Below are 26,629 nucleotides of genomic sequence, written 5' to 3' on the forward strand. Positions count from 1 at the left end.
CAGAGAGACAATCAAGTTATTGTGGCATAAAACTTCTTCACACTTCAGTTGGGCCATAACGACTGTTTGTGGGTATGTCTTCAGTCCATAGAAAATGACAATGCAGGGACCAACAACATCCTGATCTAAATGGTGGATGAAGAAGGTGTGCAGCTGTTGAATGTGATGTGGTTTTGTGTGTGCAGTCAGGCAGGCAAATGAAGAGGCTAAAGCATCCTTAAATCCATGCCTGACTTAACTCTGACTGCAGGCTAAACTACTTTGTGTTTCTTTACAGTTGGTCTAGGCTGAAAGCAGGCATGAGGACAGCTGCCATCACTCAGTTAATGTGCAGTGACCGTTCCTCCAAATAGACTGTGTGAATGTAGAGAACTGATCCTACAACCTAAACCCACAGCATACAGCCTACACAGTCACTTCCTTTGCAAGTTAGAATTAGAAAAAGAAATATATTGTTGAGTCCTGTAGTCCAAAGATGCAGATCCATGTGCACAGATTCAGACTCTTCATGCTGGCAGCATCTGGACTCTGGCAGGAGGCATGTCCTTCCTGAACATCTCCCTCTACTGACAGCCTTAGGGCTGGTCACAGGGGAAACAAAAGAGACGACAATAATGTGTTCAGCAAAAAGTCCTGCAGCATGTTATGGGCAAATGGCTTGGCAGGAGATTTACGGCTACATATGAAGCACTGCAAAGAAGATTAAGATCTAAAGTTAAGCCGTGTTCCTCTCTTCCTCTAATAATATTTTTCAGACTGGTGGACTCCCAACTAATGTTTGGCGGTAAACTGACTTCAGAACATCAGCTGTGCCCATTTCAAATGTTTTTCTATTTGCTCTGCTGCTCTTAGTGATGAAAAAAAAAAATTTCTTTTCATCATCATCACCCTAAATCGCTTTAGCTTTATATTTGGAAAAGATTATAGACTTCATTAAAAAATGCCTTTAGGAAGGGTATTTCTTATTCTGAGTCCAAGGTTATGTTTTTACACATGGAAAGTTTGCCCTAATTGTTTCACATTACACTTCATGCTTAAAAAACCTTTTTTTCCCCCACAAATGAGTTGTAACTGGCTCCATTCCAAAATAACACATTTGCTTTTAGTCAGCTATTTTGCCTAAATAAGTTAGCTTTCATAAAACAGAACAACATCTGTTAGGACTTCTTGTTTTATAACAAGTGTATGTATATATTTTACTTTTCACAAAACAGAGGGTTATGCCAGATAGTAGGGCACAGCATGGGTAGAAGCAGACTGAAATCTCAAGTATTCCTACTGGGGTATTCACTATATATATTTAATAGTATTCTTATTTACTTTCCAGTTATATAGCTATCAGTGATTGGAGTAGGAAGTAAAACTTACAGGAATTAGCCATTAAATCTACATAAATATATGTAAGCATAAGTGAAAAACATTGTAAATTACAATATGCATCATAAACTTTATCAGGTTCATATTATAACATAACTGGCCAATACTGCTGAGTGTTTGGGTAAAAACTGTAGAGGAAAGAGACACAGTTCAATTTAAAATTGCCTTTCCATGGGAAACACCCATATCTTGAGGGGTTTTAAAAATAATCCTTTGTAGAGCAATCTTTTAACTCATCCACAGCAGCTTTTCGTTCACTGATCTCCCTAGGCTTTGCAAAAGAAAAAGTGAAGAAAGGGTTATTAACCCATTGCAGCAGGGAGGAAAACTAAGGTGAAGTGGCCTTTTCCAAAGCTTGAGGGAAATGGCAAGGGAGGATGAAAAGCACAAGGATTTTACATTAGTGGGAATCGTGGTTCTGAGCTTTAAAGTCTACAATACTGCTAGCTTCTCAGCTAGAGGGTCCCAGTGTTTGGGAAGGTGGAAGGCATGAGGCAGACTGGCTCCACTGCCCTGGCATTGGGACAGGCTGCATCTGACCAAGATGATACACATAAGTGCTCTTCCTTGATCTTTCATGTTACCAGCATGTTGGGGTTGGGGAGGATATCATTTATGAGTGCTAGGGCACAGGACAGAGGACACTGCTCTCCATGTGCAGTGATCCATCTCCTCCCTGTGCCCAAGGGGCTTCAGTAATGGCATTCAGAGAAACTGGAGCAGCCTTAGATGTGTGGGTCAGACCTCTGAGCCGTCTTTGGGGCCGCATCTGCAACACTCTGCACTTCAACTAATTCCATCATATAAATCTTTTGAACTCAGAAGCAGCGGTGTGCAAATGTGGCTGTGCTGATTCCAGACTTTACTGCTAATGAAGTCTTCCTGTGCTGCTTGCTTCTTAGAAACTTTCCTGCTTAGGTCTTTGCTAGGTGAAGAAATTCTTCTACATCATGCTTCATTATATAGCGCAGATATATGCTAAATATGTCATACCTACAGGGTGAAATGACAGTACTGAACTATCAGAGGCTAATATACTGTACATTATCTTCCCCACTTTGTTGTCTGCAGTAGGGAGTCTGACACCTAATTAGTGCAAAACCCACCAGTCTTGTTAAACTGTGGTCACCCCATTGGTAATATCACTTCAGCTGATCAGGTGCTAACCGTGGGGAGATATTATATGTACAACTTAATTAATTACAAAATTTCAACTTCCTACAGGTTCAGAGTGGCAGCTTCTTACAAATATCACTCATATCTGTGCAGGAGAACCTGTTCCTTTAAGAAAAAGTGATAATATCACTTATTCTACACCACATCTTAAAAGATGAGGGCATTCAGTTTGTAGTAGCTTCTTCTAGACATAATGTCATTCAGGATTTCTAATTTCAAAAAGGCCTTGTGCTGGCAAAAGGGACACAAACCCTCAAATTAGCAGTAGTTTTAAGTTGTGTTTGCAGTCAGCAGTGCAAAACGCTGGTTATTCGCATGCCTTCGTACTCCAGACTTGGTGCTGGTTCAGCCATGGCCATTGCAAACTGACTCCTGTTGGCTTCACTGAATGACTTTTACAGTGCACACATGATTAAATGCATGTTAGAAAGCAAGCAGGGACAGTGACACTGAGCAAGAGAAGTGATTTCTGCTCAAAGCAGAAGAATATGAAAGCTGGGAAGAGAGGGAGAGGATTATACAGTCTCAAACAATATGACTGATGCATTCTTAGTAGGAATGAATAAAAAAGTATAAAACTGACTTTCAATATGTTTTTTAATGTTTTTCTAGATGAACTTAGAAGTTTAACAATGTGATGGACATTTCATGAAAGGTGCAGGCTCAGGCTGAAAACTAAACAATTTTGTAGCCAAACATTTTTTAAGGAAAAATCCCTTCATCAAAAAAATCTGTCTGACAACATAGCCTGCAGAAGTTACACACGGAAGACAGGGACTGGGGATTATGAAGAAGCACTTGTTTATTAACAGGAGTTGTCTGTTCCAGAATCTTATTTAATTTTGAAATGTTCCGGTTAAAAAAAAAAAAAAAAAAAAGCACACCATGCTTTCCTTTCTCATCTGCATTTCATTAAATGTGAAATAATAAATGTAAACCAGTTTAAAGTACATTCTAAAATCATTAAATGTAGTAGAACAGATTTTTCTTGTTTCTCCTCGGGGGGCCCTATGTTTAGTTGATACTACAGTATATGAAGAATGTAGGACTAAGCACTAGTTACAGAACATCAGAGCACTGCTGTGAGCTTATTTTTTTAACCCAGATTGTAGTTTCTCTGTGGTTACTTGTAGCAACTGTATAGATGGACGTGGCATGATTGTTCCTTACCAGCTCATTGCTGCCATCCTCATCAAAATCCTCCTCTATCCCATCAGTCATATCTTCTCCATCCCCATCTGCATCTGGCCCTCCTTCAATTGGCTCTTCTGTAGAGTTATCTGCATTCTCTGATATGCACTCCTCTTGAATCAAATCAGCATTATCTTCCATTTGTTTCTTTTGAGCTTCTGTAAGGAAAACATACTCTGTAGAGATTCAGCAACCTTCCCTATTGATGGCAAAGAAAAGTGCTCCGAGGAAGAAACCTAAGCTTTTGCCCTCCAGAAGTGCTGGTTTTGTAAAAATCAATGTGTTAATATCTACCAGATAAATATGATCAAACCCCTTGTTTTCAAAAATTAATGCATAAATCAACCGTAGTACCAACATGCTCATCTATCCCATGCAGTGGATGAAGGCTTGATTTACCAGCAGATCCAGCTTTTTCATTTTCTGGACTTTGCTTTGCTGTGGGAATCCAGTTGGCATAGTTATTGTATATTTATTTATCTGCAGCTAATGAGAAGTGCATAAATCTCTATGCTCTGAGAAGCAGAAGGCTGTTAATTGCCAATAAGTGAACAAGGATTTGTCTGAATTTGCTGTGAATATATCTCAACAACCATACAGATAATCAACAAATCCTTCCAGGAAACTGAACGTATTTTTTATGTTTCCCCCATTGGTATAATGTGCCTTAGCCCAGGAGAATGCCTTCCTCCAATTACCCAAATATAGGCTTCCTATAATTTCTGCAAAGCAGTGACAAGAAAGACCATTTCCATGGAGGCCCAGAGGATCTGGCCCGGTTGGCTTACTGCAGATAGTCGCATAGTTGTGATTATGTATTGTGAGGCTCCTGGATGTGCTGAGGAATTTCATCCAGCCAGCAGAAGCCCAGAGGAGGATTGAGGGAGGGATGACATAGACAGACTGGCCAGAAGAGTAGTTGGAGGGATCAGAGTCTTATTCCTAGGCACATCAGGAGTTTAGATGAAAAGCTTTATGTAATCAAAGTGAATATGGGTCAGAGCATTGGTTGCACATAGCTCGAATACCAATGTCTTTTCAGTTTGAGGGTGACAATACCCATCAATGATCAAATTTCTAGAACAAAACCATCCCTTTGTTAGATTGACTGTTCTGTAACACCACTAGTGCATCACTTATCTTGTTGCACAGCCAATGAATCTGCAAATGCCTGTGAAGCTCTGTATTTTTCAGCTCTATGAATATATTATTATTTTACTATAAATTATTAGCAGCTGCATGTAATATTAAAATCTGCTCGTACTTTTCTGTATCTTAAACCTAGGCATTTGTCTTTCCTTCTGCCTCTGCAAATTTATTTTGCAACTTACATTCATCTTTTCAGTCTTTGTTAGTCTTTAGTCCCTCTTTTTCAAATTAATTTAATAAAGACATAGAACAATTAAGCTTAGTCCCTGAGTCACATAATTTCTTCAGAAGGATTCTTGGACTTAAAAAATAAAAAGACATCTATACAATACTGTGCTTTATACAATACCATGGTAGTTATAAGTCATTGTGTTACTTGCCTTACTCTTCAAGGAAATGTGGATTGAATCAGCTATGCCTGCCACCTTCTGCCCCACCACCTTCTGCCTTAAGCCACTTCTAAGATTAACCCAGTTGTGGCAGTGACAACTGAATCAACTTTGGTCAAGGCTTTCAAAAAGGGTTCCTGAAATTACGAACTTAATACATTTAAATGGGAAAACCTAGGATACAGCTGCTAGAAAATTAGGTCACTCAATTGTCTGAATGAGAACATAGACAGGGTTCTTCAGAGCAGTTTAAAATACCAGCTCAACATCTAAGTTAAGAAGCTAAACTTAAGGTTTTACCTTTTGGCACCCATCTCTGATGTTACAGGGAGAATATTCTCCTCTAACAATTTTTTCACCTCAGAACAACTTCTTATCCCTGGCTTCCTGATTCAGATTTTTACAAACAGAGGACCTATCCATGCAGTTTCTCTATGTTCAGGAAATCCTCTTATCTATATTCCCCCTATTGGAGTGATCAGGCATTGATAATATTAAAAGACAGAACATCAGCTGTTACTGGAAGAGTTTTCATGCAGCTGTAGAGCAGTAACCAATGTATATACTGAGCTTGTCCAGCTTGTCTGTTTAACCTATCATATTCCTCCAGATGTATAGCTTTTAGGATTAATAATTAAATATTCTTCATGAGAGTGATGCAACTTAACCAAAAGGGCAAGGTGGTGGCTTGATTTTTGTTTTGTGTAACTGGCACATACATCCTCTCCCTGATTCCAGTCTTAGTGAGGCCACACCTTCTGGCAGAGGAAAGTAAGAAATAACGTTGCCCGACCATAGAGAAGGAACAAAATCATCTCACATCTGGCACGATAAATGAAATAGTTCAGCTACTGGTATAGCTTTATCTTACACAAATCTTTTTACTGATGAAGCAATCATCTGTGGACTAATCACCCAGGCTGCACAACCCTTTTCGTCACCTCAGGAGACTTAAGTGGGAATCCAGGTTTACTGGTATGTCTGAGGTGTTTTTTCTCCTCACATCCTCCAATGAGAGGCAAGGCATATGGGGGATGGGTTCTGCACCTGATGTTTAAAAACATCAACAATTTGAAATCGGTTTTTAATCTCTGAGGATATTATTCATTGCTTGTCTTCAAAAGGCATAACCGTATGATTCAACACAAATTGATGTTTCCCTCTTTGAGCTGGTTTCTGTTTAAATGCGTTCACTACAGTCCTTCAGCAAAAGCAAAAATTGGATACCCAAAGTACAATGACATACAGGTTGTTTTGCATAGTAATGGATTTTATATAAAAGCTCCCTGAAGTAGGAATGTACCATCTCAGAGCATTTCAGTACACAGTGATTCAATGGAGTGCGTTGCAATTACAACTTCACTGGTGGTACCAACTTTTATCTAACTTGCATAAAGTACAAAATAGAATATAACGAATGCATATTGTGTATGGTTCTCCTGAAAGAGATAAGCACACTCTGGTCTAATGATTTACCTTAGACTTGAAAAAGAACACTCAACATGTTTTGTGGGGTAAAGTCTAACAGCTGAGGGATTGGTCCCTGTCTGCCAACTTAAAAGATTATTGTAAATATAAGAGCTTTTTTTAAAGAGCTGATTTGGGTTGTTTATTGTTTGTTTGTTGTTTTTTTTTTTTTTAAATTGTTAACCACAAAATATTTTTCTGTAATGTTTTGTCCTAGGAAGACATTCATTAGAGTGATTTCTGAAAGCAAGCAGGAAACTTCTGGGTTCAGAGAGATACCCCCATGATAGATCAGGAAATAGGGCAGGCACATGGGATCCAGATCTATCTATCTATTTTGCTGGTGTCAGGTTCATAAACGTCAACTGCTAATTCCCACCAATGTTTTAGAGTTTTGATGGAACTCATGTGTCATGCTGGGTCTTTTTGATTCCATGTACAGGTTTGAGTTAGGCAAGGGACACAAATCTGAGTGCCAAGACACCCAGGCAACTGCAGATTCTGAGGCAGAATTTGTTTCACACACTTCAAACAAAATACATAAAAAGTTTTCATCAGAGAATGGGAGGGGGGAGGGGGAACACTGAGATTTTTAATGAGATAAAGCTTCCATTTCCCCGCTGGCTGTCATCAAAATCACCTCGCTAGTACACAGCCCCTGTACAGAGATATACTGTGTGATTTATAAGGAAATAGCAAAGGTAATACAATATAGATAGTGGTAAAGGATTGAGATGGTTTTCTATATATACTGTGGTGAAAATACAACCTTATAAATCCCTTATAACTGCTCAGCATGGCTTTAAAGTGCTGCCAGGTGAGATCATTCAGCTAACACAATGTTCTCTGCAATGATAGAAATAAAGATCTTGATCAAATTAAAAAGTAGTGTTGGATTTTGTCATTCCCAAGGTTTGCCTCAAAACATAACATTTCAAGCCAGAGAAAAGCTGAACTAGAGGTACAAGCAGGTTTACAGAGATGCCACAGCTTCACACAATAACTTTGATTGGAACAGATCTTTAGACTCTCCAAGTCCAACCCCTCTTCAAAGTAGGGCCAAACTCAAAGCTTGGTCCATGTCCATGGGACCTTGGACCAATGGGTTTTGAACATATCCTAAGATGGAGCTACTACAGTCTTGCATCTTTTTTCCTTATATCAAACAGGAACTTCCCTTGCTGTAAATTGTAAGTATTGTCTATTGCCCAGGCAATAATTCCAGGTACAGACTATCTAATAATTCTTAATGTGGATAGCACAAACACCCCCAAAGTCAACAACCTCTAACTTTATTCTGTCCAGTGAATTTTTCAGTGATGTTTTGTTTCCAGACATCTAAGTTTGGAATATTTTATTCTTCCCCCCACCCCACATACTACACTGTAGAAAACAAATCTTGAAATGATGTTGCGTGCTCTGTGAAGAATATTAATTTATCCTCCCAATAGATCTACCAGAGAGTTAATTTACCTTGCTTCAGGCCTCCATGATGTAGAAAAATTTCTGGAAGGCTTCCGTTCTCCCTGGTCTGTCTGCTTGACTGATAACTAAGTTCTAATTTAATTCATTTGACTACAAATTGCTTTCACCTACCTGCTTCAGCTTTTTGCTGCTTTTCAATCTTTTCCAGTCTTCCTAGCAAGGAGTCAATTTTTGTTTTGATTTGAGTTAATTCCTTCTTGATTGTTTGCAACTCATCTGATTTCACTGTGGAAAGAGAGCAAAGATGCAAAACGTGAAATAAACTATACTTGCAACCCCCCATGAAATAAATGTTCTTTTTTCTTTCCTCTGTAGTACAAAGTCTACTCTCTCATTTCTGTCAGTATTTTCAGAGATTTAACTTGTAAAATGAACATTATGAGCTAAAAATGCTGAATCCTAGGAAATCACAGGATTCTAAACCCTAATGGCAAGAGGTTCTGTGAAGTATATTGCTCTAGTAAGTATTTCAGGCAAAACATCTCAAGGGCATTCTTAGAAAATTCAGGTAACTTTTACTGAAAAACAGCATATAGTGAAAAAAAACTTCAGATATGACTGACAGTTCACAGTCTTGAAATGCTATTTTGCTGGACTATTTTGTAATAATAGTGACAATAATAAAAAGATTCCTCATGGTAGCAGTAGGTATTTTTCACAAGAGTGCATGGTAACATAAATGCTAGGGCAGCCAGGAATGCAATATTACATTCCAGTCAACAACTTTATTACAATAAGGTGTTAAGTATTATTTCTTCAAAAGCTTTCAGTTCTGCTAGTTTCTTGTACTTTTCCAGCTGTGGATAACATACGAAAATATTTCTTTTTATGATCACATCCAGGGACATGGAGGCAACACCTATAAATTAAGAGCTGAAGTTTCCAGCTCTTTGTTGCATTGCATCGCTCTTCATTTATGCTCATTATTGCACTCCCATAGTCTAACAGAAGAAGGAGTAACTGCTTTCTTTGGCAGTGTTTTGGCTTCAGAAGAAAGAGCTCTGCAGGACTCATGAATGACCTCATTATTCTGGCATTATCAGGATATGTTTTTGTGCTCAGACGATAGTCCAAACAAATCCACTTGCCCTGTTTATACTAGGATATCATGTTGAAAAGGCCAAAAGGAGAAAATGAGGAGCCTGTGCTAGCATGGGAGAATAAAGCCATTTATAAAGATCAAGAGTAGGTAACACAGCTGTTACTCTTACAACTCCTGTAGGAAGAAATGGACCATGACCTTAAACTGTGAGGGACTGACAATGGAAGAGCACTGAGCAGGATTAGTTATCCACCCTTACTGTTGCTGAAGGAAGATGTGCATTGACTTTGGTGTGTGAACCAGAGCAATCGGAGGGACTTCAGTGAGCATGGGAAAAGGGATGTTCTGCCATGGAGAAGGACACATTCCCTTTCTGTCCAAAGATTCTCTTGGCTGCATCTTGCTGTATCAGTCCTGTTCAGTGACTCTTGGACATGTATCCTATCATGGTGTGTTGTGGGTATTTTTTATAGGACAGTCAATATCTGATGATGAAGTGGCAAGATACTGCCTGCTTCAGTGGTAGTGAGCATGTGTTTGCTTCAAAATAGGCTTTATTGCAAACTTGGAGCATATTCACTGAGGTAGAACAAAGGATTTTTATCTTAGAGTTTGGGTCATATGGATTATAGTTAATAACAAGTCAGCTAAAGGCAGTAGGTTGCTATATGCAGTAACGAACTTGTTTAATCATGTGCTTACATTAAGAAATTGCATATCTGATACTATGAAACCTCTGATCTCTTGTTGAATGCATGGTAGGACTTAGGGAACAAATCTTAAAAGTAACCTTTGTGCTAGACCCTTACATGCTATATAATATTTGATGGAATTATTCTGTATATTTATAGAGTAAGGCCTTAAAATGTTCTTAGAGAAATAACGGGTCACTGCCCAATCCCCCAAATATGTAACAAAATGTTAAGATTCTGGCAACTGTATATTTAGAAGGTTACTGCTTCCCCAGGGGCAGTGGCTGGTCCATGCTGAGGTAGGAAGGCGGCACAGATTTCAGGGTGAATTGGTGTGAATCTGCCCAGTGAGAAGTGGTAAGTGTTTGCAGGAGCTCACTATGGAGCCAGCTGGCAACACAACCCGTGTGGCCAAACTGTTGTGTTAGAGGTACTCCCTTGAGCTGACAAAAAAGCAGGCTTGCCAAGGACAAAAGGTCAAAAGTCAGAATCAACACTGCAAGGACCTAATGGTATTTGTTCCCAGTCTAAAAAAAAAAGCAGAAAGCATTTGCACTTCTGAGTTTGGTAAGGAAACAGGCACATATATAGGGTTACTGTTCAACTAAGGTCAAACCTTCTGCTTCACAGGGGCTTCTCTGTAGTGTCTCAGTGAGAAACCGGTTTGGGAAGAAGGCTGCACCAAAGGGAACACAGACACAACAGTGAGGATTCAATAACAACAAAGGTGCTATAAATGACTGAGGATCTTTATTGCTACCTTGCAAAATTTCCCTATGCCAAAACTGTTTCCTCAAGCTTTGGTCACTGAATCTGTAATTCATCATTCACTTTTAATGAGGTGATTCCATCATACAGTCAATCACTTCAAGTTAACACTAAAAAGCACTGAAAGAAACAAGGAGAAAGATTTTTCAACAGATCTGCACAAGTTCCAAATTTCCACTCTGTTTCCAGCATTTTGATGGTGTAATTATTTGAGTTGCTTATTGTCTCAATTTGCAGAGAATTGCACAAATCTTCAAAATCATTCTCCTAGAGAAATTCCACTCTCAGTTATATTGGACTGAGTATTTCTTTAGTAAGCAGCAATTACTAAAGACAAATTATGAAGGGTCCTGATGGACAACAAGATGAATATAAGCCAGCAGTACACCCCTGTAGGAAAGAAGGCCATCAGCATCCTGGGCTGCATTAAAAGTGTTGCCAGCAGGTTGAGGGAAATGATCGTTGTCATGGTTTAACCCCTGCTGGCAACTAAGCACCACACAGCTGCTTGCTCACTCCCTGCCCCCAGCAGGATGGGAGGGAAGAGAACTGGAAGGGTAAAAGTGAGAAAATTGATGGGCTAAGATAAGAACAGTTTAACAGATAAATAAACAAAAATAATAATAACAAGAACAACAAAAATAATAGTAACAATAATAATGATGATGATGAAGAAGAAAAGGAAAATAACAAAGAAAGAGAAATAAACCCCAAGAAAGACAAGCGATGCAAATGTGAACTATTGCTCACCACCAACCAACAGTTGCTCAGCCAGCCCCTGAGCAGTGGCCTCCTGGTCAACCTTCTCCCTAGTTTATTGCTGATCATGATGTCATATGGTATGGAATACCCCTCTGGCCAGTTGGGGCCAACTGTCCCAGCTGTGCCCCCTCCCAGCTTCTTGTGCACCCCCAGCCTACTCACTGGAGCAGAAAAGACCCTGACTCAGTGTAAGCACTGCTCAGCAATAGCGAAAACATCCATGGATTATCAACACTCTTTCCTTCACAAATCCAAAACATAGTCCTATACTAGCTACTATGAAGAAAATTAACTGTACCCGAGCCAAAACCAGCATACTCCTCTACTCAGAACTTGTGAGGCCACATCTGGAGTACTGTGTCCAGTTCTGGTCTCCCCAGTATAAGAGAGAATGAAGAAGACAAAGCCAGACTTTTTCAGTAGAGCCCACTAACATGTCAAAGACAATAGACACAAAGTAAAGCATGTGAAATTCCATCTAAATTCAAGGAATAGCTTTTTTTTTCCTTTTTCTTTTCTTTTCTCTTTTCTTTTCTTTTCCTTTCTCTTTTCTTTTCCCTTTTCTTTTCTTTTCTGTTTTCTTTTTCTTTTTTTTTTTTTTCCTCCCCTGTGAGAGTGGTCAAACACTTGCACAGAGAGGCTATGCAATTTCCATCCTTGGAGATATTCAAAAGTCTTCTGGACACAGTGCTGGGAAACTTGCTGTAGGTGACCCTGTTTGAGTGTGACAGTTGGACCAGGTGAGCTCCAGAGACCCCTTCCAGCATCAACCAATCTCTGCTTTTGTGTTTCTGTCAAATAGAGCTTGGGAAGAACTTTAGACTTTTTAAACCCAGTGTTGTGACAAAGACAAAATGTAAAGACTTTAAATACTGTACTTCAGATGTCCTGGTTTTGAGTATATAAATTCTCCTTCAAAACATCACGTTTGTTTTTTTAAAAATTGATCTCAGGCAAGAAATAAAGCAGGTGATAAACATGAAACCAGAGCTGCATGTGCCAGAACTGTTAATCTGCTTTTGAGTAATAGAATAGGAAAATAAAGTAGCTTACTGATTTTTTTTCCCTATTAGCAGATAAGCAAAGGCCAGAAGGTCAGAAATGCATGTTTTGAAAGGGGAAGAAATTAATAATGAATCAAGGCTCATCAACAGAAAAAGACAGTGACAGAATTATCCTTGGTATAGTTGTAATCTCAGGCTGACAATAGGCTATCACTATAATGCAGGCATGAGACATGAGAAAGAAAATGCAGTGCTAAGATGTGTCAAATGGTGTATTGTTAAAGATGGAGAAGTACAATGCTGTTTTACATGGACTTGGTGAGAGCTCATCTGGAATAGTGTGTACAGGTGAACACTGAATTCGAGCAGGTACGTGGGGAGAAGGCCATGAAGATGACCATGAGAATGGAAAGCCTGTAGTGTGACAGAAGTTTTGCTTGTTTGCCTGAGGCAAAAGAAGGTAAAAGGAAATAAAACTTTTAAGCTAAGACAGTGTTGGCAGAAATGGATATGAACAAATGAGAAACAAATTTAAATGGAAACTAGAAGAAATAAGAGACAGACAAAACCCAAACCTTAATTAACTTTAAGATGGAGCTTAAAGGATTAGATGATGTGGCTACTTGCAACAGTAAGGAATTAGATTCAGTGACCCTTTCCATCCCTCTGCCAGGAATACAAGGGCCTTCCAGAACGTGTCTTTCACTGAAGCATCTAGCACCAAAGGAGACAAACTGCATCCAGCTCAAAACAGGACATTTAAAATTGAAATAAATCGCATTTTTAGAAATGAAAGTGCTACTGTTGAATTACAGCTATATTTGTGAAACATTTTTTGCCATAACTACAAATTGATTCATCCACAAAACATGATTTAGATTTCTTTGGAAAGAAATGTCATGTATTTTATCTAAGCCTTTCATGTTTAATATACAATATTTTTATCATATTGTATTAGTTTAGAATTCACTGAAAAATAGGTTAATTTATGAATCTAAATATAAACTATATGACTCAAAGTGAATTAATTTAAAAGCATAATTCAGTATCTATTGTAACATCTTTTGTCTACTCCTTAATCTCAATGCACAGGGTATACAAAATTTGGTTAGTGTTTTCCTCCTGCTTTCAAATGTGTGAAATGAAAGTGCATACTCCAAGAGCTTCAGTTTCTATATTTTCAGAAAAGTGAGCTTTTTCCAGTTCTAAATAGCAATCTGCATCTGCTGCTTCCTACTATTAACCTGAAGAAATACTGTGTAGTTTCTACACCAACATGTTTCATTCTGTGAGTTACTTACGATAATGTGGAAATATTGATTTATTTTTTCTAGTCTTTGGAGTTAAAAAGAAAAAAATAAAAAATTGTACACTGATCCTTGAGAAGTTATTGATTCAGGAAAGAAATAAAATCCTCATAACTTATTTTGTGTTTTGGAAAAAAAAGTAGAACACATACTGTCATTTTTGGTAGAACATGAATTTACTGCACTGGCAGACATTATTTTTGCAGATGTACTCATCAATGAGCAAGGCATTTTTAGTATTGTTTTTATAACGTCTTTGCTGTGTGCCACAACAAACTTCTGTTTTTGGATTGACGGTTTTCAGAAGTGAGTCCCTCTAATCCTGGTAATTCCATTGAGGGGTCCCCTGTGTTTTGACCTTTAATACTACATGTATGGGTTCATTTTCTGGATCCAGTCTGAGTGTAGAGAACAGCTATGAGAAGAGTTCTGCCTATGAGATTTCTACTTAAAACTGAAAAGTCTGTTACGGGATGTCATCTCAGGAGAGTTTTGCTATTTTAGGGTGAAATCTTTCAAGCATAGCCAATACCATTTTGACACAGTTAGTTCTGAACCTGTGATTAAGCTGTTTTATGGTCTTGAATTTCATTAAACTCTGAAATGGCTTCCTTCCACAAACTGTTTCCTCTTATTGAAGAGATCCTTTCTTTAACTAGCAACAAATTACAATTAGAATCAACAGTGCATTAGTTCAAGGGATTCAGATTAGCAGTGTAGAGTAAGGGGCAACAAAATATCAACTTGCTTCATCCCACAATTCAATATAACCACCTTTTCCAAGAAAATGGCAAAAGAAGCCACAAAACATACTTTCTCTACTTTCCAACTTGAAGCCCCTAAGGGAATGGCTCGGTTATTTCTGTGATAAACATCTTAAAATAAGCTGATTACATTCCTGTCCAAGTCAACAAAATCATGTTTCTACCTTCATGATGGGTTGGCTGGACTTGACAAAAAGGGAAGTAATTCTATGGGGAAATCAAGCATGAAAGCCTGCGTACTGTGTGTCTGACTCCTTTTAAAGGTGTGCTGCATGCAGAAATAATATTTTCTGCAATTTATTCCAGCACAATAAATAGTCTCTGCAGTTGTGTTCCAATTGCCATTGTAATGAACTGAGGGTATAAACCCACCAGGGGTCAAAACATCAGCCCACATTTCTAGTGATACCTCTTGCAACTCTCCAGTGTTAGAGAAATGTATCCAAAGATGATCTTGTCAACTGGAGCACTAAGACTGACATTTTTATAATTCACATCATACCTGAATACACTGAAGGATACTTTCACTGGGACATAACACTGTCTGTTAGGATCTCTGCACTCCTGATTTCACTTCCATTAAATAATTTACAGGTTCTGCAACATTTGCCATGTTACGCAGGCAGTGTTTTAGAGGTCTCACAGCAAGTGGGTATGGGTACTCAGATTAGGGTTGAATGCTATAATCTATGTTACACATTACTGAAGTCCTGACATAGTACCACAAAATATTTCTGAAATACAGAATAAATAATAAACCAAATTTGGTGATTATTCTGAGGAACAGATATCTACATGATAATGTAATATGGTCCCGTTCACTACAATGAAAATCCAGGATTCTGGGTGAGATTATTTCCTTGACATCTATTGGGATTTACTAACGTCCTCAGCTCTCTAGAAGAATTTTGGGCTTATTCTTGTTCTGGACAATGAGCAATATATACATAAAAAACTTACCTGAAAATAATTCATCTTGTCAAGGCAAACTGAATCTAAATAGTTCATTCTTATTAGACCATACTTTAGGACAATTGGTGAATTGAATGCAGTGGTACTGTTGTATTTTCATATGGATAAGAACAATAAAGCATGAACAAAGGAGATCTAATGTATGAATCTGTATGTGTATATGCTTACTAAAGCTTTTTTTCACTGTGCGAAAACCCGAAGATTCAAGGGTTGGAAAAGACTAACAAAATAATTTAAATTCTAAATCTACTAAAGCGAAGACCTGGAGCTGTAGGCTTTCTTTTAAATTAATATGAGGAATCATAATTCATTACTTAAAGTCTGGAGGCAAAAAGTAGCTATGGGCAAGTGGATTAATTCAAGATGCATATGAAAATGTCTAGGCTCGTGTTCATCTGCCAGAGAACAAAGGAAGTAGTGCTCCTCCCAGACATTCTCATAGAGTGTGAGCGAGCTGCATAATATGACACCTAAATTTAGATGTTCTCCTCTGTGCTAGGTGTCAAAGCTCTTGTTATTGGTAATGGACATCTAGCCAATTCATTCACTGCAGACTTGTGTGTGATTCAACTACACAGCCCACAGAACTTCTCCTTTTCAGAATGTCATCCTTTCCAAGGAATCGTTTGAGCTTCTTGTTCCTTGGGTAACATTATCTTTAGCTCTGTTTATCACATTTCCATTCTTTTATGCATGTCTATTACATGTTTTCTTTCAAGGTCTCTGATACCATCAGTTCATACAACAGGATCAAGAGTGGATCCTAGTGGCCTCACTAGAGGTCCATCTTCTTTGTTAGATGCTTGTGTTTGAGATTTGGATATGTTATTCAAGCAAAGCATATAATTGGCTCATGCTGATGCCATAATTAACCTCTCTTGCAGTAAGATGTACTGTTGGTGGACTCATTTAATGGTTGTGTGTAAGACAACATGATGCTTTGTTGGCCAGTCTGGTACTGCAAGTGTCTTATTGAACTCCCTTCATTCTTTCTAATATCTGATCCCTACCTGATCTTTCTCTTCCTCTTCCAGTGACGCTTCCAAGGACAGTATCACTCCACATAAGGGGCAGGGGAAGACAGGTGGGTGCTGAAAGATGCACGAAGAGGAAGATGAAGTTCCTGGGACATACTATGGGCTGGGTAGCTTGGTGAGCATGGAGGAGGGAATGTCTGTTGTTCATCAGCTTTTCTAAGGCCAACTCACTAAAGAAGGGTTGAACAGCCCCAAGTTGCCAATCCCTTTAGAACAGACAAAGACACTGCCTCTTTCTACCTTCAAAGGAATCTGCCACCCCCCCCCCCCCACATAACCAAACCTCCCCCGCCCCCCCTAGCTCACCCCCCACCAGCTCACATATAACTCTCAAGTTTTCACAGAAATCAGTGTGCATCTGTCTACAACAAGATTAATAGCTATTCTTTATTATCAGCTGTTCACAAGACCTCATGTTGCATAAGCAGTCAGGATGACAGATTTTAAATATGCTTCTTCTGAGGCCAAGGGAGTAGGTCAAATGCTTTTGAAGGGATTTCCTTCAAAAGTTATGTCAGTGTGCAGGCATGGCAGCTTTAGTAATCAAACCAGTTTTTAATGCTAAAGGCTGAAGGTAGGAAATGACTACAACAAAGCTATATAGTGGAAGCTGTCTGCTCGCAAAAATTACTATGATCATTGTTTCAGTAATATCCAACTAATACGAGTAACTCACATTTGGATCCTGAGGATGAAGCCCCACTTGAGGTGGATCGTGATGCTCCTTTCATGGTGAAAACCCCTTTGCCTCTGCGAGTTGTTGTCACAGCCACACGAGGACGCTTCAGTGGAATCACTGCACGGGGTGGTGGAGGGACGCGGCCATGGTAATCAAACAACCTACAAAAGATTAAGTCAGCTGGACTTCATAAAACCTTTTGTGATTCCACGTCATAGAAGCCTTGTCGACTAAATTTTCACGTTATCTTTGAGAAAATTACCCTTTGAAACTGTAATCACTTTATATCACAGTCAAATTAGATTTCAAGGACCCATGCACATTAAGTGCCATGTTCAGATTTCAGTCACAGACCAGTGCATAGCTCAGAGTTTTTTTGCATAATTTAAGTGAGGGATGCATTATGGGACTTTGTTATTTGCAGTATGGAAAATCCATAACCTGCTCTCCACATGATTTTATTGCACATGATTAACAGCAGTACATTTTGTTGTGGTGACATTTCAGCTCCTTTATTACGTGCACGGCTTAAATTCTAGTTTTCTATCTGCTATTTTTAAATATAGAAAAAGAAATAAACTTTTTTGAAGCCAACCATCACCATAAAGAAATATCCTGCGGTTTGCAAAATAGCAAAAGACTCTTTATAGTGAAGGATCTGTATATCCTTCTGAATGCATGGAAAAGAGACCCCAGCATACGTTCTCTTTATTGAAGAATGAATTGATGTAGAATCACTAAAATATCCAAGCCATGGGTAATAAAAAAATCTTGTTCAAATCAAAACCACTGTAGCAAGTAGACATTCAGAGAATTACCACTATGGTCAATAAAAGATACTCTACAACCAAAATGAACTAGTGTTCCCAAACAGAATAAGCCAATCCCAAAACCATAGTTATCAACAGCAGCTAACCTGCATAGAAGAAAATAAAGGCAGTAGAGAAGGTAATCACAGATACAGATATATTTAGAATATAAAAGCTACAGGCTTTGAGCATGACAGGTCAGGAGAAGAAAGTTCAGAAGATAAAGATTTGCAGTTCAGAGACTGAAGCAGAGGAGCAAGCAACATTCTCATAAAATATTCCCAAGTTTATTTCAAATTATACTGACAACTAGTAATTATGGAAATTTATAACTGCATGTTTAATTTTCACAATTCTGACTACTGTCACCCAGCTGGGCAGATAGATACACATTTGAAAACAGACACACAAGAAACAGTAATTCACTCACCATAGTTTCTAACTGCATGCTGAACAGGAAGCACAATCAAACTTTAGTCTTCAACCCTGTTTTCTGGCAAGTAAACACCTAATGCTTAAATCCCAGGATCCTTAATGTTGTCTGTACCGTAATTGTACAGACAATATAGCCAGCTCCCTCCTTTTCCATAACTTCCTACAAAATGTGTCACAAAAGTCCTGTCACTGTCACCTGCACTGAACTTGAACTCCATAGCTTTGAATATTCTTATCGAATAAGCAGTTTCTAGCTATTGTGAGCATAACTAAGCAATTGTGCATTAAGATGAATACAAAAACATTTTTTTTGACTTTTAACAGAAATATTGTTTGTTGTCACTCATCATTTATCATATTAGATGATCTGCATGCAGGTTGGTTGCAATCTCTTGTTTGACATTACTGGAAAAAAATGTTTCAGAACTGTAAGATATTATGCAAAATCATGATGCAATTATTCCTCCAAAGGTGATTTTTGTCTAGCTTTCAATAGTTCATGTTTAGAAAACGTAGTGAAATGCAAAGCTATGTTTCTTTTTTTGAAATACATAAAAGGACTGTTATCTAATATTAATATTCTTTTATTTTTGAAATTATGCAAAGCTTTTGGGCTTGTGTTTCGTTGTGCCAAGTTCTACATATTTCAATCATATACTTCCTTAAAAAAAAAGCTTCCTTTTATCAGTTGTGAAGTATGCTGCTTGTTTTCCTTGTGTTTGTAATATGAGAAATGATGATAAAAAAATGCTCAGTTCTAAAGCAATTCTTTGTCCCAGCAATCACTAAAGTGATAGAACAGTGCCTTCTCTTTCATCCACCCTTCTGAATTGTTCAGTCCTGATCATGTCAGTCAGTCTTCATACAGATTTTATTTTGCAGCACTAATCCTTCTTGCTACCCTTTTCTGACCCCACCACTGCTCTAGTCAAGATAAGATAGGTGTATTCTACCTTCAGGGAGGCTGGAAAAATTAATGAATTTTAGAAAATAAGACCTATGGTTTGGGGTAAACCACAGAAATTCAGGAAGTTCAGAAGTTCAGAAATTCAAAGAATCATGCCCATATTTCTTATTTTGCTTTTCCTATAGGCATGCTGATAGTACCTCCAACTCTCTGTGGGATTTTCTTTTCCATGCCTAACATATAGAGCTTTTCATCTTCTGCTTCCATTACCTTGGATCTAAGAGACTGTTAACTTCCCAAAGTTTTTATTGTCAACAGATCAGTATGTCCAGCCTTGAGAGGTCAACCTTATATTTGGGTTTTCTACCATAGAAGTTCTGCTTGCTTAATCCTGTAAGATTTCTAAATCAGAAAATTATACCATTGAATAATTTATGGACACATTTCACTGTCAACAGTTTTCCATAATAAAACAGTCACCAACACAGACACCAAGTTCCACAGAAACAAACTTTAATGTCCCATAAGTATTTCTTTTGTTGTGAAAATGTAACCATTATAGGTGTTCATTTGTGCTACCTGTAATATACAGAATTAAGAAAAAACTGGAAACACGTAAGTTTAATATTCAGGTGGCATAGATCAGATACAGTACTGTTTTTAAAAACATACAAATCCACGAATGAAATCTGGAGCCAGTAACCAAGTCTGTGGAAGTTAACTTTTTACAGGACATGAGCTGCTCCTACTGTCAAGGCTGGACTGAGGAGGATTAAACTGCACTGTTGGCTTTTACTCTGCCTATTTATAGCTCACTATTTCTAGCTCTGTCCGAAGCAAGCATGGTCATTTGCATGCAAAAACAAAACTAGTAGCTTAAATTGAATCAACCCCAGGAAAAAACAAAACTAAAAAATGGTTCTGCTTTTTTCCTGCTGTGTTCCTAAGCAGAAAGGTCTATAGCACACAATAACTCAACTTCAGGGTGTAAACCGCTCCCTTGCAATAGTTCATTGCCTTACATAAAAGAAATCTCAGATTAGAAGAGGTTGGTGGAGCAATGCTTTGTTACCCTCTGACCCACATGGTTGATGCTAACTAAACCAGGCTGCTGTAATGCAGACACAACGTTGCTGAATCATGAGTTGATCATCTGTGGTCATCCTTGTTAACCCCACGCTGTGGTGATTCTGCTGCATCTGAATGAATAAATTCCCACTGTGCTGAGCAAGGCTGTGCACAGGTACTCAAGGCACAAGTCACCAATTGCTCAGATATCCACACTTCTTTTCCTCTTATAGAAATACACGTTGTTTAACTTGTGGTTTACTTTCCTCAAGGTCCTTATAGACTTTAAACATTCTTGGAAGATACAGTTTGTGGGAGACATTCTATATATTTTCATACACATGGATGAAAAGACAAAGCCATGAGTTTCATACTAAATAATTTTACAGCTGCCACATGTTCCAGTGAAAGTAAGCCTAGAAGAACTCTGTAGGAAGAAACACTGAGCAGTTAAACCATCATTAAAATTTTCATCACAGAAATTGCCTGAAAAACTCTTAGAGAAGGAGAAGACCAAAAGAAGTGTTTAATGAGCATACATTTGGTGGTGGTAATCTTCTCTGTTTGTGATATGTTTAAATAGTGTTCTTCTGATACACAATAGAAATAATGAAATGAATAATATGCAAAATCAGAACAGACCTGTCTAACCAAATGACATGATTGCATTATAAACAAACAGTAGCAATGGTGTAGGATATGTACAAAAATATAACCACACATACCGATTGTAGAAATCATCTCTGTAGTAATCATAATCAAAGACATAACCACTGTGGAAAAACACAGAAAACCAAGAATGAATGGGTTTATAGAAAAATACACATTGATTAAAACTTTTGTGCTAATATTGGCTTACTCTTACATCATAAGCCCTTCTTGAAAGTCCTTCTACTTCTTTTCCGCAACTATACACTGCACATGACGTTTGTCAATGCTGTTGTCAGCTATCACTCTAGTATATTTGGAAATGTAAAGCCTGGGTCATGTAGAACAGTGTAAACAGTTGACAACACATGTAGAAAGGATTTAACATAGCACAGCAGCTCCGTAAATAGAGGATCATTGTAGTGTAATTCTCTGAGAGAACAAATGAAGCGAGCACTCTAATACTGAAGCCCTCTTCTTTGCTGGGCTAACACAGCATAATCAGTGGACTAGGAAGACTGTTAAATATATAAAGGATTGGTAAATGAGTGAGTAGGGGAGCAGATATAAGACAATGATTTTGATTTATGAGAAACATGGAAAAGGTTGGACTGTTGGTCCTTGAATTTGCCAAATCTTCTTTCATCATAAAGAGAAAAAGAAAAGTTAGGAAGATGAATGTGCAAGCAATAGTGTTACAGAGATGCCTTTCCTCTCAGGTTCAGAAAGCAATATACATAACAATCTGGGAAAAGACAGACACCATCAAGAGAAACAAATACAGGTATGAAATTGCAAAGGTCCAGGGGAAAACTATTTTTGAGCTGTCAATTGCAAAGTCAATCGTAGATTGATCTTTCTAGTTTTGCATTCCATTAGCAACCTTCTACCTTTATGGTGAAGAAATAGCAAAGAGATCTATCTGTCTCACACATCCAAAAAAATAGAACCAAAGAGCTAATGAATGGTCTGCATGGAAAAGTCACAAAGGATTTGTACTCTGCCTGATGAAGGACTAGTAACACAAACTCTTAAGTCTTTCACTTGTGTGAAGGACAATTATGAATAGTAAAGGATGAGAGGCATGAAGGAAGTATCACAAAAAAGGAGAAGCTTTAAATAAGAAAGCATAAAGGTAGAAAGGAGACAGAAAGGACACAGCACAGAAGAAAACATTCACTGAAAGTAAAGGGAGATGAATGATAGTAGCTACATATTAATGAAGTTTATCTTCACAGGGAATGGACTTGTGGATAATTTCTGCTCTTGAACATTGAGCAAAATGTCTTCAATTTTTTTTAGTGCATAATTTGAAGAATGGGTCAAGAATTATCACATAATGCTCCTTTCTCCTTTTCTTCCCTTTGATATGTTTCAAAGGTGGAGCACTTAAAAGGGGGAAAAAATAGAGTTGGCAGGCTTCAATTACCTCAGTAATCATTTCATCCTAATGTTTTGATTTTGAAGGCTCGAAATTTCCCTTGTCTACAACTGGCAAAAATATCCATCAAAGGAGCAGGAGGTCAGGGGGCAATTTCTGCCTATGCCATATCTGCCTCGGATGCAAGTGCCCAAGTGCAAGTGCTAGGATAAGTTGTACTGTCTACCCACATAATACTGCACCAACAGTGAAGATCACAAGACTCATCAGGGGAGAAAGACAACTGTAGGCTTGTTGGTAACTTATTTAACAAAAGAAAATATGAATTTTATGTGAAACACTAAATAAAACAGCCCTGAGAGACCAGAACCCAGCAGCAGGTAAGCTGTATGGGGCAGAGGAAGCAAAACAACAGTAAGTAGTAATAGTTAGATTATGTATAGCGATCATGTTTCTGTATCTTACCTTGACACAAAACTAGCAAAATTTTCCCTAAACTATGTGACAGTTCTTGTTTTGTCTTTCACCCTATAGCCAGTCTGCATGGTACTAAGAGGTAACAGGTAGAAAAGCTGTTATTTTATTTACAGCTATGCACAGTTTGCTATTGTTTTTATCTAGCTGAATGATTAATAGCTGCAGTAAGCCCATACTTAATATTCAATTTGTGTTTTTAAGTAGAAGATAACAGACAATTTGAGGAAAAAAGATTAAATTTAAAAGGCCCGTCATGTGAAACCTTTCACCTGGAGTGACAATAATTTAATTTGCATAAAGACCAGATAAAATCAGTTTTTCAAGGTTGAAGACCATGAAGCTGATGAAGAATAATTCACTTTGCATGAGCTAGCATAAAGCTGAAGAGCAGCTGTATTTTTCTGTGGCAACCACAGTCTGACCTATAGGAGCCAAAAAGGACTGCTGGCCTTTCACTGGGCTTTCAGAGTGTGGAACTTATTTTTCGTGTACAAATGCCATGACAGAGATGGCTCAAAGCCATCCCCAGAAACTGTGGCACTGATGAGGCACAGGGGGGAGAGAAGTCTCAGGCAGAGACCTATCTGAGTATGCTAGTGAAGAAAGTCAGCAGGCTTGAGAGAGGGTCGAGTGGCTGGGAAAGGCTCACGGGTTCTTCAGATGAGGGGTTGTAGGCAGTGGAATTTTTGGGTAGGGAAAATGTGGGAAAGGGTTTCTGGTTTGGCAATGGATTGTTTCTCTCCTCCCTGACCATCTGCTTTCACTCTGTCACTACCACTAAGGAGATCCTATGACACAGAATTCTTCATGCAGATTATTTTTATACATTTTAAAAATGTGGCTTAGGATTGTAAAAGAAAATTTTAGTGTAACATCTTGGACATTTCTTCTTTTTTGAGAGAAGCAGTTTATCACATCAGTCAGCACCTAAGAATTTCATTCTTTTGCTATGTTCCCTGTTCAAATAACTTCTGTCTTGAAACTGAACTCAGTTCTTTATGTTCCTTCAGCTTTGTAAATGGGAGTTTCAGCCCACATGGTCTATCGCTTATCTGTGGGACCAGAGCAGGAAAAAGTAAAAGCACATTTTGGAGTCTGGTTATCACATGGCAGTGTAAACTATGGATTCTTGTAAATTTTATGGGTTGTTTATAGTACCTTTTAAAAATACTTCATTGCTTCAGAAGCACCTGATACTGTTATTATGTCTTTAATTTTCACCTGGAGATACGCTAGTGGTTTTCATATAGTGCTTTACAGCTGAAGCTATCTAAACAGCTCTGCTACAGATGTTACCTCTAATGTTAAAGTTAAGGTGCTTTGCATTTTTGCATGGTTTAGTTCAGCAGCATCCATTGCTACCAAGATAAAAAGTAAGTGCAGGTATTTTGTACGTTACATGACAGTCAGTCTCTGAAACAGGCATACACCTGTCTTTAGCTGCAGCAAACATTATTCAATTTGTCCTTCTTATCCATCTATCTGTCAAAAAGTTACTGACCCTGTGAATATGATACAAGATGCAAACATATTGTGGCTTCTAAGAGTGCAACCTGCTAACACCATTGACGAACTAACAGGAGTTGATTTGCTTACATTTCTAGTCTGAGTTTATTGTTAATGAAATCATTACAGTTCAAGGGCAGCCCTGTTAATTAAGTCCCATGTGCCACGATACAGGTGCTGGGGACTCCAGCAGGATGTGGGGAGGGAATCTCTTCTTTCCTCACAGACCATTTGGGATCCCTCCCTGCACTGGCAAAAACCATTTCTGTGTGGACATATGGAGTGGGAAAGAGCCAGTTCTGCACATACAGGGACTCCCTACTTGGGACCCATGGCAAAGATTTAGCAACAGCTACCCTCAAGGTCGAAACAATACCCAGAGAGACTAGAGATGGATGAGCTGCTATGAGCTTTCAACAGAGCAAGGGGCTCAAATCCTTTTTCCCTTTCCCATTACTTAGTCTCACTGAAGAAAGCTGATGTAATTCAGGTGTTGGTCATGGAGGAAAGACATTTTTCCTTCCATGCTATCTATTAAAATAACAGAAGAGGAATAATACTGTAAGATCTTATCTGTAGGTGTTGACCCCTATGGAATAAGACAGGTAAAGGAGGGTGGGTTTAAAGCTTCAGAAAATCTTGATGTGGATCCTTCTTTGTATCCATGATCTGTGTCTCTTTTCCCCCTCTGATATTCTACCTGCAGCTGTGGCAACAGAGGCCACACAGAGGCATTATGTAACTCCTGGTGTTAAGTGTCCTTCACTGTGACCGCTGAGTTAACAGTCCTTAGAAGTAAGGCATCACGTGAGACCCTTAGAGGTGTGGGGTTTTGTAAAGGTAGTTCCTAGTCCTCTTGCCTGTAAAGCAGTTGTCCTGCATGAGTACTGAAAAGGCTATCAACCAACGAAAATTAAATGAACCCAAAATGGATGACCTAGGAGAGAAAAAAATAATCTCTTCTGGTTTTCCAACTAATTTGACTTGGCTTTTTTTTTTTTTCATTCCTGCCCCACCCTCCCTCCCCTTTTTTAAAAAAAAAGTTGAATGATGTTTTTTATTTGTAATAATAATTTGATGAAATTAGTGTGAAAGCAACCAGTAGACCAGTACATCTCTCCATCTTCAGGCATAATTGTTCACACTTATGCATGTCAAGGACATGCATAAGCTTTGGTCAGTGCTGTGGTGTAAAACACAAAGCAGAAAATTAGCACAAATAATCACTGGCACTGAGATCAAGGTGACTGCAGGGCTCTTAACCTCTTGAGAGTTATTCCTTAGCAACCCAACAACCTGTATTATGGAGGCTGCAGGAAATCACTTGCATGGTGTTGAATACCAAATAGTCAGCAAGTCGGAAGCAGAGAAAGGTTTAAAAGAGCCTGTGAACTGGTGGAGTCAGCAGTTTCCTAATGGCACTGTAAACAGGCAGATTACTTACAAACATATGCCATCTCTGCAATATTAACAACAGAACTGTGTGCATGATGATGCTATTAAAACAAAAGACAGTAAAAGACTGTCATGCTCACACTGGGGCAAAGAAAACTCATCAGTAAAGTGTATTTCTGACAAAAGTCATGGTTCCTTTTTCTGACCTAGTATCACCAAGATAATCTTGTCCGACTGTCTTTTTTTGGCTTCAGTTCACACTATGCCTGCTTTAAATAATGCATGCCTGAGAACAAAGGATTCCTCAAAGACCATATTTTCAGATGCTGTACATATTCAGATTTCCTATGCGCAACAGCAGTTGCACATGTCAATCAGGCAAATGCAGAATTAAGCCTCTGTGTCTTGAAAATAAGCCTATAGATGTTATTATGTCTTTATTTATCTGATGATGTTGTATGTTGAAAATATGTACAGTGCAGCCTTCTGTTCTATGCCACAAAAGATTTTTTTTAAACTAATGATCACATCCTCTTTTAATTTACTCAGCTCCAAACACTAGTGAGTATAACTGACTTCAGTGGAGTTATTCTGACTTCAGAATAGTTAATGCAGAACAGAGCAGAAATAGCTTCTGTTATTTACATGGCAACAAGAATTTCTGTCTTGCATGTGAGTCACCCTTAGCTAATACCTCTTTTTCTTTCTACAGGTACAAAGATGTATTTGTAAATCATAAATG

The 26,629-nt window shown here is 38.3% G+C and overlaps 1 protein-coding gene across 6 annotated transcripts in view; it reads right to left on the reverse strand.

Annotated features, from left to right (window-relative positions):
* The window catches only part of RALYL (RALY RNA binding protein like), a 401,158-nt gene that overhangs the window by 15,326 nt on the left and 359,203 nt on the right, over nt 1-26,629 (reverse strand). For 4 of the 6 annotated variants that reach the window (XM_055705681.1, XM_055705679.1, XM_055705677.1 and 1 more), the window contains 5 exons: nt 21,206-21,253; nt 17,259-17,422; nt 16,556-16,636; nt 8,346-8,459; nt 3,724-3,902 (listed from right to left, as the gene is read on the reverse strand). In XM_055705681.1, the coding sequence (XP_055561656.1) occupies nt 3,724-3,902; nt 8,346-8,459; nt 16,556-16,636; nt 17,259-17,422; nt 21,206-21,253 (586 nt within the window). The remainder of the gene's footprint in view (nt 1-3,723; nt 3,903-8,345; nt 8,460-16,555; nt 16,637-17,258; nt 17,423-21,205; nt 21,254-26,629) is intronic. The other 2 variants (XM_055705680.1, XM_055705678.1) reach the window with 1 other exon arrangement.

Source organism: Falco cherrug, chromosome 3, assembly GCF_023634085.1.
Source record: "Falco cherrug isolate bFalChe1 chromosome 3, bFalChe1.pri, whole genome shotgun sequence".
In the NCBI taxonomy this organism is placed as follows: Eukaryota; Metazoa; Chordata; class Aves; order Falconiformes; family Falconidae; genus Falco; species Falco cherrug.